Source organism: Scophthalmus maximus, chromosome 13 (assembly GCF_022379125.1).
Source record: "Scophthalmus maximus strain ysfricsl-2021 chromosome 13, ASM2237912v1, whole genome shotgun sequence".
In the NCBI taxonomy this organism is placed as follows: Eukaryota; Metazoa; Chordata; class Actinopteri; order Pleuronectiformes; family Scophthalmidae; genus Scophthalmus; species Scophthalmus maximus.
The window spans coordinates 11,937,269-11,953,775 of record NC_061527.1 but is presented as its reverse complement, the minus strand read 5'-3'; the positions used below and the strand labels follow the sequence as shown (position 1 = coordinate 11,953,775).

Below are 16,507 nucleotides of genomic sequence, written 5' to 3'. Positions count from 1 at the left end.
GTGCTTTTTGATCTGCATCCACCTGTTATGAGTCATTGTCAGTTCACTCTGCTCGATGCTCAACAAGCTGTGACTTGTTCAGTCTTAAGATAGTTATATGAATGAGTATATTTCATTGTCTTGTATTTTATGCCTGTTTTATTTACATTTTACAGCAATAGTTAGTTGTAACATTGCCTGATTACAACTTTACATACAAAAGATGAAAACATGAAACAGGCATAAACACTAAAACAGAAGTTTTATTAAATAATCGCTATCCGGAGCCACACTCCATACCAGTTGGTGGCGGTAGTGCGCCAAATTGTTGTTTGCCAACTGACAATAACAAACTCAAGAAGAAGAAGAAGAGGAAGCAGAAGCAGAAGAAGAAGAAGAAGAAGAGGAAGAAGAAAACCCCGGCATTATTCAACGTTGACAAATCAGAATTGCGGAAGAAGTGTGTTTTATCGGAGGAGCTCTCCTCCATCCGACAGGATGCTCCTCGTCGTGCTGGTGTGCAGCCTGACTCTGTGTGCCGAGGGGCAGCGGGGGGACGACGCCGGGGTCGACGCTCGTGATATTCTCGACTTCGACGCAAGCACCCAGACGACGAAGAAGTCCGCCGAGGTGGGGTGACGTTGTTACATATATTATAAAGCCGCGTTTCCACCGCAGGAACTATACCCAGGGACAAGTATCCAAAGGAGGAACTCTGCGTTTCGACCGCAGGAACCAGGGTCTAAATTTTGGTTCCTGGGAAATGTATTTACCTTCGAAAAAGACCCTGCTCGGGAGGTAGACAGTGTTGCCAACTTCTCAGCAAGGAGAGTAGCTATTGGCTCCCCTAAAAGTCGCTAGAAGTCGCTAAATGACGTCATCGCCTAATTTGCATATTGGCCATGCGCGTGCAATTGTAACGGACGCTGTAGGAGAGAGGAATAGATAGATAGATATTTTATTCATCCCAAGCTGGGAAATTACGTTGTAGCAGCAGCACGTTTCACACAACACATAAAAAATATATACAATATATACACAAATACATTTAAAATATACAATTGCAAAAAATATAGAGAATAAGAATAATCAAATTTAAAGAATGTACATGAAGTATTAACAGTGGACTTAAACAAAGTCTATCTGTCAGCCAGAGGAGAGGTGTTGTAAAGTTTATGGCTTGTGGCAGGAAAGATTTCCTATAACGTTCTTTGTGACAGCGAAGCTAAATCAGTCTTTTGGAGAAGGAGCTCCGCTGTCTGTCCGGTGAAGAGGATGGTCCGGGTTATCCATGATGGATAACAGTTTGTTCATAGTCCTCCTCTCCACCACAGCCTCAAACGCGTCCATCTTGCAGCCTATTACGGAGCCAGCTTTCTTGATCAGTTTGTTCAATCTGTTGGTGTCACTGGCTCTGATGCTGCTCCCCTTGCAGACCGCAAAGAAGAACAGTACACTGGCAACAACAGACTGATAGAACATCTCCAACATCCTGCTGCACACATTGAAAAATCTCAGCTTCCTCAGGAAGTAGAGTCTGCTCATCCCCTTCTTGTACACAGTCAGGCTGTTGGTTTTCCGGTTCTGTCCTTGTCGATGTTGACTCCCAGGTACTTGTAGTCCTCCACCGTCTCCACCTCCTCCCCCAGAATGAAAAGGGGCTGTGAAGCTGTTCTCTTCCTCCTGAAGTCTGTCACCATCTCTCTGGTCTTGTCCACATTGAGCAGCAGGTGATTTGCTCCCCTCCACTCCACAAACCCGTCCACCAGCACTCTGTACTCTCCCTCCTGTCCATCCAGTATACACCCAACCACTGCAGAGTCATCAGAGAACTTCTGGAAGTGGCACCCATCAACCGAATAATGTCGTAGGAGAGACAAAAAGGGAGTAAAAAACACCCTAAATTTGTTAAGATCTACAAATGACTTTTCTTCTGTCGATTCTTGTTTTTTTTAAATGTCGCAATAAATACAGTGATTTTATTTTAGACCAAGAAATTTTTACATTCTAAACCAGGGCGGGATCAGCCAGCGGCGGCTTCGCGCATGCGCGGTTCATTTGCAGTCTGGACGCGGAGGGGTGACGTCATCTCCTGCTCTGACTGCAGCTGGGAGTGACTGCTGCGCGCCAGTGCTTTGCGACGGGGGAGGGACCCATGGCAGCACCCGCGTCAGAGTCTCCAAAAGTCTCCAGTAACACCAGAAAAAGTCGCTAGATTTGTCGCTAGTCGCTTACTGACTTTCTCTCTGACTGACTCTAGTTACATTTACCAAATTTCTATTGTCTTGAATAGCCTGTGGCCATTGATATGTCTGAGGTGACGATTAGTATGTGTGTGTGTTTATGCCCTGCAGCCAGCTTACGACTATGTGGCGACCAAGATAAAAGAGCACAACCAGGATTCCAGCCAGGGAGCGCTGGCGCTGTGCAGCAGTCAAGTACTGGATCTGCAGAAAACGGTGGGTTGGTTTTGTCAAAACATGGATTACAACATAGAGACAATATGTGAAATACAAGCAACATACAAATCAAATGATCAACTGAAGGTTGACACAGGATAAAAAACAACTCTGTCTTTGCTTCACTACTTCCCAAACCATGTAAATATACATACAACCACCTCTCATCTTTCCATATCAGTTTCCCCTTTTCACAACTACTGTATTTTTAAAACTTTAGTTAATGCCAAGGATCCTACATCATCTGTGTCACCAAGTGCACTCAAACACCTGTAAGCAGTCTAGTGGCTTTTGGAGCAGACACATGACCTGAAAGGATGAAGGCCATATCCTCTGTTATGAATTCTTCTGAGGAAACCAGTTACAGAAATTCAGTTTATCTGGCTGTATCACAGTTTTGTTTTTCTTTTTGTTTTTGTGTATTTGGAAGTTAAAAGTGGGATTGTTAACTACGCCAAGGAGGTTTTGTGATTGTTGTGGTGTGTATGTTTGTTTGTAAGCATTGGATTACATTTTGTGAGTGATACAGCCTGCAACAGATGATGAGCTTAACCTCAAGATGCTTTAATGTGGAACCACATATTAACACGCCAAGTTATTTCTCTCTCCGCACAAAACAGAGAGCATCCGCTCAAACCACTTCCTGTTTCTGACCTGTCAACATAAGATTTTTCTGCAATATATTGATCACAGTTTCTTTTTGATTTCATCGTGAAAGTAACAAACTCCTGTACTGTTTGCTGCGTGTATCTAATATTTTCAATTCTCGAGTGTGTTTTGGGGAAATACGTGCAATAGAGACATTTCTCGTGGTGAAGGATCGTGTAGTGTTTAAACCCCACGACGCAGATAAGTCACGTAGTGTGAACAGCACAACGACTGAAAGCCTGCAATTACAAGACAGCATGCCGTGTAGTATGAACGGTACAGCAATCTTTGAAAATAGTATATTGTGTCCATGGCATTAGGCAAGTCCCCTAGTGCGGTTCTGCCTTGATGATTGTGAGCCGCTTTAGACGAAGTATGAGCAAAATTAATGTAATATAATAGAGATGCACCGAAATGAAAATTGTTGGCCGAAACGGAAAAAAATGAAATACTTGGTCGAGGGCGAATACCGATTATTTTTATTTTATTTAGCCAAATTTTTCACCATTGCATAAATTAAATACCCTCAATGTGCATTTTACTTTTTTGTCTTCATTTTCAAGGGGAAAAAAATCAAAATAAATTACAATTTAAAGTACAATTTATTTCATCAGCTTCCCAAGAAATTCTGTTCATGGCTTTAAATGGTATATTTACATCCATGTCTATAAGCTCCGTTGTTTAGCCTAACAATGCTATTAAATAGTAAACTACTGCTAATTTAACCTGTCCTGGTTGGTAACAGGTTCTGAATGTTTTGGGTGATGGTTGTTGTATTGTCCAGGGACAGGTGATTATGTTCTGCAATGAGTGCTCAGGAGAGATGTGGGTATTCCTTTTAATATGATGTAGAAACCTAGAGACACCGTGTTGTTCAGGGAGAATGAGTCATTAAAAAGATTGTTCGGTAAAAATTATTCTGTCTTTTCACTGACAATTTCAGTGACCGAACATTCGGGGCATCCCTATCATGTAACTTGCGAGGGGGATTGCTTAGCTTTCTGCGCTCCCTGAGTGCTCTAGTTTCGGAAAGTGGAATGTGCTGCAGGAAACTGTTCAATCTGTTTTATTCAACACAGACGGTTAGCAAAGGAGCTAAAGGAACTTGGACACTCTTGAGCTCATTCATTTAAATAATTATGTAATTATAGATTATTGTTATGTAATGCAGGGAAGTGCACACACACACATACATACATACACTATATTGTTAAAACATTAAAAAAAAGCACACCAAAAAAGTAAAAACTAGGTAAGATTAGAAAAACCATAAAGATAAGATAATGAAACAGTTAAAAAAACACTGCTGCTGGTGCATTTACATCCATCCTTGTTTGCTTTGGAGTAGAGCTTGAAATGCTTTGCAACTTCAAGTCACCTCAAACTAATTGAGTATACGTGACATCCCAGAGACTGTTCTTCGTCCTTCAATCAGAAAGAACAAATTCATATCCTCTTAAAAAAACAAGCCTCTGCCTTCTGATTGTTCTTTAGCAAAATCCCGTATGACAAATGGGAAAAACTGTTCTCATGCAATCAGACGGCATCACAGACACTGTGGTTTGCTTTTATCCAGATTGAAGAACAAAAGAACAAGATCGTTATCCTCTCAGGGCAGCTTACATGCAACCCAGGGCTGAAGAGATACCTTAGGAGGCTGCTGAAGGAAATGCAAAGAGTTGGTTTGGTAGGTGGCCTTAATATGCTCATTTTAAGTTTATTCAAACAAAATTCTGCTTTAGTGATTAAATAGAATCAAGGTGTAGTTGGCGCGAAATAACAGATCATAGATAACTGGCACTTGATCACACTTGTCCCTTTTCTCTCCGCAGCCCAGTGACTCCTTAGATGTCATCTATGATGCCAAAGTCAGACTTTCTAAACAAGTGGTGACGGAGATCATGACACTTCTGGAGGATGAAGACAACTGGAGAACTGGGGCCCTCGACAATGCCTTAGATCAGATACTAGTGGATCTTAAGCCGCATGACTACGAAGCCTGGAAGTGGCGTTTTGAGGACACGTTTGGTGTGGAGCTTGACACACTATTAAAAGTGAGCTCATTCATCGATGCACAATCTTTGAAACGCTTACGTCGTTTGTTATCTATGGCTAAAGCAGACTCGCTTTTTCAGATTGAATTTAAGTCTAAAATACGTATTTTTTCCTACTGTATTATGGGTACCTTGTTTATGTACATCCTTAACGTCTGTTGCACCCTTGATAACTTTGTTAAAAAGTTTAAAGCAGATATCTGATTAATTTCTGATACTCATACAAGACAATTTCCGCTCTCTCCTCCCTGTTTGTGTTCCAGATGGTGCTGTGTGTTCTGTTCATAGTGGCCATCATCTGCACTCAGCTGTGGTCAACTGTGTCCTGTTCTGTGTTGTTCATGAGACTATTTGCTGTCTTCTTCTTCGTCAGTGTTGTCTGGAACTGGTTTTATCTGTACACGGTGAAGAGTTCCTTACATCCCCCTGCTCCTGTTTCCACTGTCATTCATTGTTTTGTTTAGTATTTTCTTTTAGACTAATAACCGTTAAGACTGTTGCATTTTTGTTTTGTCCAGATGGCCTTTGTTGAGACCAAAAACAACATGGTCAAGATCAACAATGACTATGAAAAATGCACTGGAGTGTCGGACATGGAATGGATTAATGGTCTCAGAGGTAAGTCACTAAAAAGTGGAAAATATATTGCATATCCTCAGTGTTCTGAACAAACAACATATTTCCAACATTTAAATTTTTGTGAAAATGCATTCTTCTAACAAAATACATTTTTATATAATGAAATGTACTAGTCTGGTATCTTTGTTGGTTGCATTTCTTAACAAGATTTTATGTTTGTAAGATTAATAAAACAAAACCCTTGGTACTTCTACTAGTTCATACTAGATTGAGGCTACCCAAGTTTTCACTTGAACTGTTGGTGGTTGAGTTGTATTGTGGGTAGGGATGAAACGGTTACCGGTTTCAGGGTAAACTGAGGTGAAATTCCTGACAGTCAGTTCTACCGTTTCAAATTTAATTATCATTAAAAACGCAGTTGATTACCATGGAAGTTTGCCCCATTACATACTGTCCAGCTCAGTTAGCAACAGTCTCCCAGACGCAGGTAGCATGCAACGTGGGTTTGTTGTGGATCCGAGTTGCGCTTGGGAGCCTTTCCTTTTATTTTGCAGAGAGAATCTTTCATGACACCTTTGTGTTGTCGAGCACATAACACACACTTTTAGTTTCAGTTTCATCCATATTGATGTCTTGTTCTGCTGCATCAAGGTTTTTTACTGTCAATTATGAATCATAAAATATTGTGCAATGATGAATCAATGACATGCTCTTTTAGAAATCAAGTGATTTATTCTCAACCAATGAAGGAATTCTTAACCTTTAAATTTATAAATTTTAAAATCCCCAATCCGGACAAACATTGTTTCCACTGCGCAGTGTTTACCACGCTTGTTCCTGAACTTATGATTTTGTATGAAGTTATTTTTTTTTAATACAAAATATTGCTGGGGTCAGTCATTGAATCGAAATCTTGAAATAAGTTGTGTTCAGGTTTTTATCTTTGCGCTGCGCATGGATCCATTCACCTCCACTGTCCCGTATTTGCATCAGACATAAATGTCTTTTGGTTGAACTGTTTCCTGAAAAGAAACAGCTGCTGTAGTAGACTGACGCTGATGGTTTTCCTGTAGAGTGGTACAGAAGCACCTGGACTGTTCAGGATGACCCCTGTAAAAGATACTATGATGTCCTCATAATCAACCCCTTTTTGCGGGTACCTCCAACCAAGGTAGGCTACTATACTGGTGTGGTGCTATTACGTCTTTTGTGCGCCTGCTCGCGCTATATTGCTTTGTCAAAAATTCCACATGATAATGACAATTTCTATAAAATTCTCATTCTCAAGAAATCATTATTAGAGGATACCAAAGAGAGAGAGAGAGAACCAAATTATTGCATTCTTATTTTCAGATTTAAGGCATTTTGAGGAAATAGAATAAAAGCTTTTCACTTTATCACTATGTTGTACATTACATTCATTTATTTAGCTGATGCTTTTGTCCAAAGTGACTTACAATAAGTGAATTCAACCATGAAGATATTACCCAAAAAGTGCAAGAATCATCCGAGTACAAATTAATGTATCAATCAGGCAAACGGCTTCAAGACCTCCATGTTAGATTTTTTTTTCTTCTGTTTTGATGATTCATGGACTAAGGTGCAGTCTGAACAGGTGAGTTTTCAGTCTGTGATGGCGAGTTTGGAGGGTTTCTGCCGTCCTGAGCTTGTTCCACCATTTTGGATCCAGAACAGCAAACAGAGGGGATTTAGTTGAGTGATGGCTGCCCACCCCTCGCAGTGAGGGAGTAGTAGGCTATTTGGCAGTAGCACAGCTTAGTGGATGGGCTAGGGTGTAAAGTTTGACCATGTTCTGGATGTGGGAATGGCCTGAGCCATTCGCAGCGCGTTAGGAAAGTACCAGCCTTGAATTGGATACAATAAATAAATTTGGTCCCATTCAACACTCAAGTACTCCTATTCTTTACTACTTTAAAATCTGTATTTGTTTGGAAATAGCAATTAACTTTTCATTTTTCAACATCTCTCTCTGTTAAGGCAATTACAGTTACGGTGACAATGGTCATCACAGAGCCACTAAAGGAAATCGGCCAGGGGATTGGTGAATTTTTTAGGGTTCTTCCAGTTACCCTGCAGATTGCTGTTTTTCTCGCAGTTGTGTTCTCCATTTGGGTAAGAACCCTTTGTAAAGTCTCACTGACACATTAGTAACACAATAGATGAAATCAGATGATGTCTCTCTATAGTGGTATTTTTTTGACTCTTCTACTTGTATTCATGTATTGCACCATGCAGGCAGGTTTCGTTCTTGTCACCACTGCACTTCTACGAGCAGTGGCATAGGAAGACCGTCAAAGATGGCAGGGTGAGAAGTGGTAAAGGAAAAGGAAAATAGATTTGTGATCAAGCACATGAGAGGAAGGAATGTGACGTATTAGAGAATATAAGGAAAGCAATAGGGAAAGTAGAGAAGCAGTCATAGATATCAACTAAAATACATCAGATGACATTAAATAGCAGTAAACAAATCATTTTGATTAGGGCCTTTCCACAAAGGTTTCCACAAAGCATGTTGTCCTGCCTGTGCTGTGCTGTTCAATCTAACATGATAAAAAAAACCTTTTTTTAAACCAATCATTTCATGTTTGTCCGCAGGGAGAAGCTGAGAGTTTGAGAGAACCAGCTACACTGGCCAAAAGAGGCCCTGGATCGTTCCTTTCTGTGTATTAAATGTTTCCTGGGCTCACGTTGCAGGCGAGTTTAAAGTTTAAAATGATGTGACGTGGAGCTGCTGCTGCAGCTGAGATGGGAGACAACACAGAGTGACTTGGCGGTGGCGCTATGGAGTCCCTGAGTCACACCTGGTGCCAAGCCTCTGTCCCTGAGTAGAGGGAGCGATTTTTGATGGGTATGTGAAATTTCACGAGTTTTGTTTATGGTAATAAAAAAATTAGCAAACGCAGCCATAGACTCGTCTTGCCAATGCTTAAGCTAATTTTGAACAAATTACATCACATCACAAGAGAAGAATAAATGGAGCAAATACAATAGGGCCTTCGCCAGCCTCCAGCTGGTCAGTGCTCAGGCCCTAACTAGAATGTGACGTCTGAGTGTGCAGTTTTTAGTTGTTTTTTTTACGTGTCGCAAGTTGCCATGTGTTGTGGATTCACATCCCGTGTCCACGTACATAATGTGTTGAGTGCACCATATAAATCGGATGATGTTTGTCATACAACTCGTACTCAATGTTGCCAGGAGGCCAAATATTACAACGGTACACACTCCCGGACAGTAGGTGGCGGTATGCACCTGAAGTTGTCAGTGATCTTGCTCAACTCGCTGGGCCCTGATCTCGTTTGTGTCTGGTGCTAATTTTGTAGTTCTCGTGATGAGCTGTTGTTTTTGTACAAGTAGATTTGTGGAAGAACACGTGTTTCCAGAGCTCACGTTCAGTCGGCGTATGTTTGACGTTGTAGCTTGAACGCGGCATCAGTCAACGTGGAGTCACTGTGGCCTATGCGGAAGTGAAGGTAGTCAGTCCCCTGCTTTTGCCTTTGCGTTGAGCCCAGAGGACACGTTGGCTAGCTCACAGAAACACCTGCGCTCCTCCTCTCTCCGCCGGGATGCTCCTCGTCGTGCTGCTGTGCAGCCTGGCTCTGTGCGCCGAGGGGCGGCGGGTGGACGACGACTGGGTCGACCCCTACGACATGATCAACTACGACGCGAGCACCAAGACGATGAGGAAGCCCGCCGAGGTTTGGTGACGCCGACTGTCTCTCTGACTGACCCTAGTTACACTCACCACAATTGCTATTGACCTGTGGCCGTTGATATCCCTGAGATGACAATCAGTGTGTGTGTGTGTGTGTGTGTGTGTGTGTGTGTGCGCGCGCGCGCGCCCCCTGCAGCCTGCTCACTATGACAATGTGGCGACCAAGAGAAGAGAGCACACCCAGGAATCCAGCCAGGGCGAGCCGGCGCTGTGCAGCAGCCAAGTAGTGGATCTGCAGAAAACGGTGGGTGGTGTGGTTTCGTCTTGTCGTCAGAAAAAACGCACAAACCACGTTTGAGGCAAAACAAGGATTCACTGCAACAATAGTTACGACATAGACAATATCTGAAATACAAGCAGCATTCAAATCAAACGGCGTCGTGTGTCAAGTTGAAGGTTGACCCGGGATAAAAAAAAACAAAAAACGACTTAACAGTTGTGTCTTTGCTTCACTGCTTCCCAAAACATGTCAATACATTTAACCACCGTTCATGTCTCCATGTCAGTTTCCCCTTTTCCCACAACTTTTTTTGAAAACTCCAGTGAACGTCGAGGAGTTCCTTGCCTTGGCAGAGTTCTGTGCCCCCGGAGTCGTCTTCTTGTGAAAGTGGAATGTGCCACAGGAAACTGTTCAATCTGTTTTATTCAACACAATCAGATGGTTAACAAACACTCTTGAGCTCATTCATTTGATCAATTAAGTAATTAGGAATTAGTGTTATGTAATTCTCACACACACACACACACACACACATTAGCAAAGTAAAACAGTTCTCATGCAATCAGACAACCTCACAGACACTGTGCTTTTCTGTGCTTTTATTCAGATTGAAGAACAAAAGAAGAAGGTCTCCCTCCTCTCGAAGCAGCCTACATGCAACCCAGTGTTCAAGAGATACCTTAGCAGGCTCCTGAAGGAAATACAAAGAGTTGGTTTGGTAGGTGGTCTTCATATGCTCATTTTAAGTTTATTCAAACAAAATTACAGATCATATAGCACTGGTATTTGATCACACCTGGCCCTTTTCTCTCCCCAGCCCAGTGACTCCTCAGACGCCGTCTATGATGCCAAAGTCAGAATTTCTAAACAAGCGGTGACGGAGATCAAGACCCTTCTGGATGGTGAAGACAACTGGAGAACTGGGGCCCTCGACAATGCCATCAGTCAGATACTAGTGGATCTTAAGCCGCATGACTACGCGGCCTGGAAGTGGCGTTTTGAGGACACGTTTGGTGTGGAGCTTGACACACTATTAAAAGTGAGCTCATTCATCGATGCACAATCTTTGAAACGCTTACGTCGTTTGTTATCTATGGCTAAAGCGGACTCGCTGTTTCAGATTGAATTTAAGTCTGAGATCAGATTTTTTTGCTACTGTATTATGAGTACCTTGTTTATGTACATCCTTAATGTCTGGTGCACACTTTGTTAAAAAGTTTAAATCAGATCTCATGATTCATTCCTGATACGTTGCGGTACTCATACAAGACAATTTTCCCTCTCCTCCCTTTTTGTGTTGCAGATGGGTCTGTTTGTTCTGGTTCTAGTGGCCATCATCTGCACTCAGCTGTGGTCAACTGTGTCCTGGTTCGTGCAGTTTAGGAGACTATTTGCTGTCTGCTTCTTCGTCAGTATTGTCTGGAACTGGTTTTATCTGTACAAGGTGAAGAGCTCCTTACGTGTGCCTGCTCTTGTTTCCACTGCCATTCAGTTTTTAGTTTAGTATTTTCTTTTAGACTAATAACCGTTAACGCTGTTACATTTTTGTTTTGTCTAGATTGCCTTTGCTGAGCACCAGAACAACATGGTCAAGATGGACATTGACAATGGAAAATGCACAGGTGTGAAGAAAATTGACTGGAGTGATAGTCTAAAAGGTAAGTCACTAAAACATGGAACATATATTACATATCCTCAGTGTTCAGAACAATCCACATAGTTCCAACAAATGTATTCTGTGTAAGATTAATATCATTGATATATTGTAGTAGTTTAACTTTTGGTACTACTACTAATTAATACTAGATTGAGGTTACCTGAGTTTTCACCCAAACTGTTGGTGGTTGAGTTGCATTGTGGGTAATGTAGGCACTGTGTTTTGACACTAAGGAAGAATGTATGGGGGAAAAATATTGATATTTCTTGTTCTGCTATATCAAATGTTTCCCCATTTTTTTAAGTGTCCATGACTAATCTGAAAATATTGCGAAATTATGAATCAATGATGTGCTCTTCTAGAAATTAAGCGATATATCCTCAACCAATCCCCAATCACATACATTGAACATACATTGTTTCCACTGCGCAGTGTTTACCACGCTTGTTCCTGAACTTATGATTTTGTATCAAATTATTTTTGTAAGACAAAATCTTGATGGGATCAGTCATTGATCGAAACAATGAAAAAAGTTGTGCTCAGGTTTTTATCTTTCTGCTGCGTATGGATTCTTTCAACTCCACTGCCCCTGACTCTGACTGTTTTCCTGTAGAGTGGTTCAGAAGCACCTGGACTCTTCAGGATGACCCCTGTAAGAGATACTATGAGGTCCTCATGGTCAACCCCATTCTGCTGGTCCCTCCAACCAAGGTAGGCTACTATACTTGTGTGGTGCTACGCCTTTTTAGCTCCTGCTCGCGCTATATTGCGTTTGTCAAAAGAATTGTTGCATTGCTGTAATAACAATCTTATGAGCTTTTAGGCATTTCACATTTCAATTAGTGCATTCAACCATGAAGATATTATCCTAGTGCAAGAATCACCCAAGTTCAAACAAATGTATCAATCAGTCAAAACGGCTTCAAGTGCTCCATGTTAGATTTTTTTGTTTTTTTTGTTTTAATGATTCATGGACTAAGGTAAAAAAAAAAGGTGAGTTTTCAGTGTGTGACGGCAAGTTTGGAGGGTTTCTGCCATCCTGATGTCAACGGGGAGCTTGTTTCACCACTGTGGAACATGAACAGCAAACAAACGGGATTAAGTTGAGTGGTGGCTGCCCACCCCTCAAATTTTCAAACATCTCTCTCTGTTTAGGCAATTTCAGTTACCATCACAACTTTCATCACAGAGCCACTGAAGCACATGGGCCAGGGGATCAGTGAATTTCTTCGAGCCCTCCTAAAAGATCTTCCTGTTACCCTGCAGATTCCAGTTCTTCTCACAATTGTGCTCTCCATTCTGGTAAGAACCCTTTGTAAAGTCTTACTGACACATTAGAAACACAACACAATAGATAAAATCAGATGATGTCTCTCTAAACTGTATATTTGGTTGACTCTTCTACAGGTATTCATGTATGGCAGCGTGCAGGCAGCCTTCCAGTATGGCATCACTGCACCTCTCCGCCGCCCTCGAAGGGATCCATCACCTCCGCGGCTCCAGCAACCACAGCCTCACATCCCGGGGATCGAGGGTATTGACCACTTAGCAGGAGGTGATGCACAACAGCAAGTTCCAAGGCGGCAAGCCAATGACGGCAGGGTGCACAGGAATCACGTTCAACAGCGGCATGCTAACAGACCCAGGGAGGAGCAGGCCCCGGTGGCTGTGGAGACTCTGCTAGCTGCTGGCTCTGTCCACAGTGAGGATGAAACGGATGCTGAGTGGCAGGAGGGAACGACTGAGGCAGAGCAGAATCTCTCTGTGGACTCAGATTCAGGAGACGAGCAAGAGGCACAAGAGGAGCCAGCAGGAGCGAAGGCCAGCAGTGTTGCTGCTAACACAGCCCAAGCAAAACCTAAACCCAGGCGGTCAGATTCATCTCAATCAAAAACTGTGAAAGTGAGTGAGAATCGTTCCCGGGATGAATCCAGCAGAGACAATGCAGCACTCAGATCTCTGCCAGCACAAACTGATATCAAGGTGGGTTTTATTTTTTTTAAATAGGTACTAAAGGTAAATATAATTTACATAATTATATTGGACTTTAGCCATATAATTGTTTCTTCTTAGCTGTGATTGTTAAAATAACCTAATGTTGTTTTTTTTTTAAATGCTTCAGTATTGCTTATTCACTCATGGGATGGTGATTATTTACATGCTTCACAAATTTGTAAATGAGCATTTATTAACTGGATCATATTTTAATTTGGGTGTTTGTGGTTTTACTTTTTATGTTTTGATCATACCTGTTGTGCTTGTCTTGTTCTACTAGTAAACTGTAAATATAGAATAGCATGCAAGTAAATGTTTGGCAGTGTTAGACATTTTAAGAGTCAAAGCAGAAAGGGGCTTCATTCCTAAAATCAATTATTTTCTTGTTTACTCAACCGACATACAGTAGAATATATTTCTGTAATTAAATCTCATACTTTCATTTGAATATGTAAACATTCTTATGTGATATATTTCCCCACTGAAGGACTTCTCAGCTGGAGACGGGACCTCCTCTGTCTCTGTGACACACGTTGAAACTATCGGAGTTCCAGTGCAGGAGTCGTGCCCAGCAGCAACGGAGTAGACATCTAATCGCTCGAAGCAGCAAGATTTGCTTCATTTGTGTCTGGCGACATATCCGAAAAAATGCATCAATAGCATTTTAAAGGCAGGCCAATGTGGAACCACCTTGGTAGCGATCAACCTAATGTGCCTTTCCTTGAGATGAGGCACCAACTCTGTTATTGATCATGATGAGCAGATTTTCCTTCCTCAGTCAGTGTTGTGTCTCATCCACGGGCAGGAATCGTAGTCTTACACTACAAGATCTCCCTAGTTTCAATGTAATGATTACAAAAGACCGGGCAGTACGGCGAACAGATGTAAACTTGGGTTTTTGTAATTTAAAAGGAAAAACACATCTTTGCTGATTTTTACAATATTATATTTCTTTTGTAATTGATTGTTTGTCTTCATACTGATGCTGCTGAAGTATGGTTCTTGGAGTAGCAGGGACACCTACTCTAATATTGTAACAGAAGCTGCTTGTGTAAAGCATTGACTGTATGTAAAAGATTGGACAAAGTGCACTAAGAATTACGCCTAAATATCCGGGATACAGCTGCTGCTCAGAGTCTGCGCACTACTGATTGAGGAGTGGAGCCGTGGTATCGAGGTCCCACTGATACATACGTTTGACCAAACTGTGAGTCAGTCTCAGTTGTCAGTCATGACGTTTCACCCACCAGTGTGATTAGAACTACTTAAATGTTAGAAACCATCTTTGGGAAATTTTTATTGAACGTGTAATTTGACTTTCTTGTTTGGTACATGTCCCATCCGCTAACATGATTTATCAAATATACTGCAGCAAGCCACCAGGGGCGATCCAGATGATTTGGCTTTAGTTCTTTTTTTGGTGCTTTTTTGGAACCATCTTCATATTCAGGCTATTGTACGACCCGGGAAACTGCAGGGTTGTAAGAGGCTCCAGCTTGACGGGCACTGCAGCAGTATGAATTTATTTTATGTTACATTCTAATTAGCTAGCAATCCCTTATTCAAGTTATTAAAGTTGTATTAAGAATAAGACATGAGAAACATTGCAGCAGTGATCATTGGAGGTAAATTATGTTTCAAATCAAGTATTTCATGTCCACATCCATGAGAAATATAGTTTTGTAAGGACATCTTGTAAATCTCCCTCTGAGCTCAAATCTCTGAGTGTATGAATCTGTTTTATGTTCTCCTTGTGTCAGCATGGGTTTTCTCTTGGTACTCCGGCTTCGTCCCGCAGTCCAAAAACATTCAGCTTCGATTAATTGCCCGAACCTACTTTGTAGGTGATGTGGAAGAGATTCTGTAATTGCCAAAATAGTTGGTATTCACCTCAATATTAATGACTGCATGTAAACCAAATCTCATTTTTGATCTAAGGCACAGGCAGTTGGGCTGTTAAACTCTTCACTGCTTAGAAGAAAAGAAGCTGCAGCCTAAAGGGAAGAGGTTCACGTCTAAGGTGCACGTCTTTGACAAGTGAAGAAAAGAACAATGAAATGCATTCGCCCTCGATGCCTATATACAGGAACTGACCATAGATAAATACCGCTTTCATTTATTTCTCTTGCACTACTTTCACTGTTTAACCTGAGTTGGCTGGATATATTTGTCCAAGATAAAAACAAATGACTCCTGCTCAACCACCTGTGCACTGTGTTGTGCACTTTCTTGCTTTCTTTCTTTTGCACAACATTATTTAACCTTAGCACCGTCAGTGAATTAAACAAAACAAATACAAACTTTAATTGAGAAGCCCTGAACGGATCTGACCAGGGGGTTTTGTTTGTTGAATATGACTGGGGACTTGAGTATGTCAGTGATGTTATAGATGGGGATAGATCACAAAATGTGATGACAGCTGATAGGGTTCAATAGCAAATACAATTCACATTCCTCTTTCCACCATAATTTTTTTTCCCTGTGTATTTGAGAGTTTGATCTACATAGGGGAGTTTCAATCCCACAATTAAAAACTATACACTTGATGGGCTCATGTGGCCAAGAAAAGATTATACGTTTTCGTGCCAGAACATACAAGACATCCAAATGAAATCATAATGATGATAAAGATTAGTTTGACCCATTTCAGTCCTCTCGGTGACCGCTGGCGGACCTCGCGCCTTAGATTGGGCAGCTGTGCGCCTCCCGAGGCTCGTCTCCTGATTGGCTGGACGGAAGCTGCGCGGTGACGCGGAGAGCCCAGCTGAGCAGAGCGGCGTCTCCGGAGTGTCAACTGTCAACCTGTGGGAGAGTTCACGAGATCAATTGGCGCGTCCACGTGGATAGAATCAAACATGGAGCTGTTGGTTCGGTACCTGGAGAGGAGAAGCTCAGCGAGGTGAGTTGTGCATTTGTGAACATTTGCTGTTTAATACTAGCCAAGGGCCAACATGTGGACGTTTCAGTTAATGACTTAAAATAAAGCATAATTCTGAATTATAATTATCTCGATGTAAAAATGTGTTGGCCGCTGAAACACCGAACATTCAGTCGCAAATAGACATTTCTCCAAAACCTCAATGCTGTTGTCCCACTAGAAAACAACAGCAGCAGCAGAGAGAATCTATCAGCAGAATCAGGTCCCTGACAGACATGCAGGAATTAACACAACAGCTGGCATAC

The 16,507-nt window shown here is 41.8% G+C and overlaps 3 protein-coding genes across 8 annotated transcripts in view; all 3 read left to right on the top strand.

The window, feature by feature from the left end:
- The first annotated feature begins 336 nt into the window (after window positions 1-336).
- LOC118318744 (chloride channel CLIC-like protein 1) lies at window positions 337-8,642 on the top strand. 3 transcript variants are annotated; one of them, XM_035648671.2, is made up of 10 exons: window positions 337-609; window positions 2,334-2,438; window positions 4,663-4,773; window positions 4,919-5,140; window positions 5,404-5,544; window positions 5,659-5,758; window positions 6,793-6,890; window positions 7,718-7,852; window positions 7,976-8,045; window positions 8,336-8,642. In XM_035648671.2, the coding sequence occupies exons 1-9, from the start codon at window positions 478-480 to the stop codon at window positions 8,021-8,023; spliced, it is 1,092 nt and encodes a 363-aa protein (XP_035504564.1). In that variant the 5' UTR covers window positions 337-477; the 3' UTR covers window positions 8,024-8,045; window positions 8,336-8,642. The 3 variants fall into 3 exon arrangements, with proteins under 3 accessions (XP_035504564.1, XP_035504565.1, XP_035504563.2); XM_035648672.2 differs by having other exon boundaries at window positions 7,976-8,055; XM_035648670.2 differs by lacking the exon at window positions 7,976-8,045 and having other exon boundaries at window positions 338-609.
- clcc1 (chloride channel CLIC-like 1) lies at window positions 8,449-15,525 on the top strand. 2 transcript variants are annotated; one of them, XM_047336905.1, is made up of 11 exons: window positions 8,449-8,588; window positions 9,157-9,435; window positions 9,589-9,696; window positions 10,280-10,390; window positions 10,490-10,711; window positions 10,976-11,116; window positions 11,231-11,330; window positions 11,943-12,040; window positions 12,485-12,631; window positions 12,737-13,312; window positions 13,812-15,525. In XM_047336905.1, the coding sequence occupies exons 2-11, from the start codon at window positions 9,304-9,306 to the stop codon at window positions 13,908-13,910; spliced, it is 1,734 nt and encodes a 577-aa protein (XP_047192861.1). In that variant the 5' UTR covers window positions 8,449-8,588; window positions 9,157-9,303; the 3' UTR covers window positions 13,911-15,525. The 2 variants fall into 2 exon arrangements, with proteins under 2 accessions (XP_047192861.1, XP_035504562.2); XM_035648669.2 differs by lacking the exon at window positions 8,449-8,588 and having other exon boundaries at window positions 8,789-9,435; window positions 12,596-12,631.
- Window positions 15,526-15,652: 127 nt separating this feature from the next.
- The window catches only part of LOC118318741 (mucolipin-2), a 28,097-nt gene continuing 27,242 nt past the window's right edge, over window positions 15,653-16,507 (top strand). For all 3 annotated transcript variants that reach the window (XM_035648662.2, XM_035648665.2, XM_035648666.2), the window contains exon 1: window positions 15,653-16,223. In XM_035648662.2, coding sequence (XP_035504555.1) covers window positions 16,180-16,223 — 44 coding nt within the window. In that variant the 5' untranslated portion in view covers window positions 15,653-16,179. The remainder of the gene's footprint in view (window positions 16,224-16,507) is intronic.

Bases quoted from the DNA above. Each gene is read 5' to 3' on its own strand.
- LOC118318744 (XM_035648670.2), top strand. From the start codon at position 478: ATGCTCCTCGTCGTGCTGGTGTGCAGCCTGACTCTGTGTGCCGAGGGG. The intron at 5,545-5,658 runs GTGAAGAGTTCC...TGTTTTGTCCAG, and splicing joins ACTGGTTTTATCTGTACACG to ATGGCCTTTGTTGAGACCAA. The intron at 6,891-7,717 runs GTAGGCTACTAT...CTCTCTGTTAAG, and splicing joins TGCGGGTACCTCCAACCAAG to GCAATTACAGTTACGGTGAC.
- clcc1 (XM_047336905.1), top strand. From the start codon at position 9,304: ATGCTCCTCGTCGTGCTGCTGTGCAGCCTGGCTCTGTGCGCCGAGGGG. The intron at 9,436-9,588 runs GTTTGGTGACGC...CGCCCCCTGCAG, and splicing joins CGATGAGGAAGCCCGCCGAG to CCTGCTCACTATGACAATGT. The intron at 11,117-11,230 runs GTGAAGAGCTCC...TGTTTTGTCTAG, and splicing joins ACTGGTTTTATCTGTACAAG to ATTGCCTTTGCTGAGCACCA.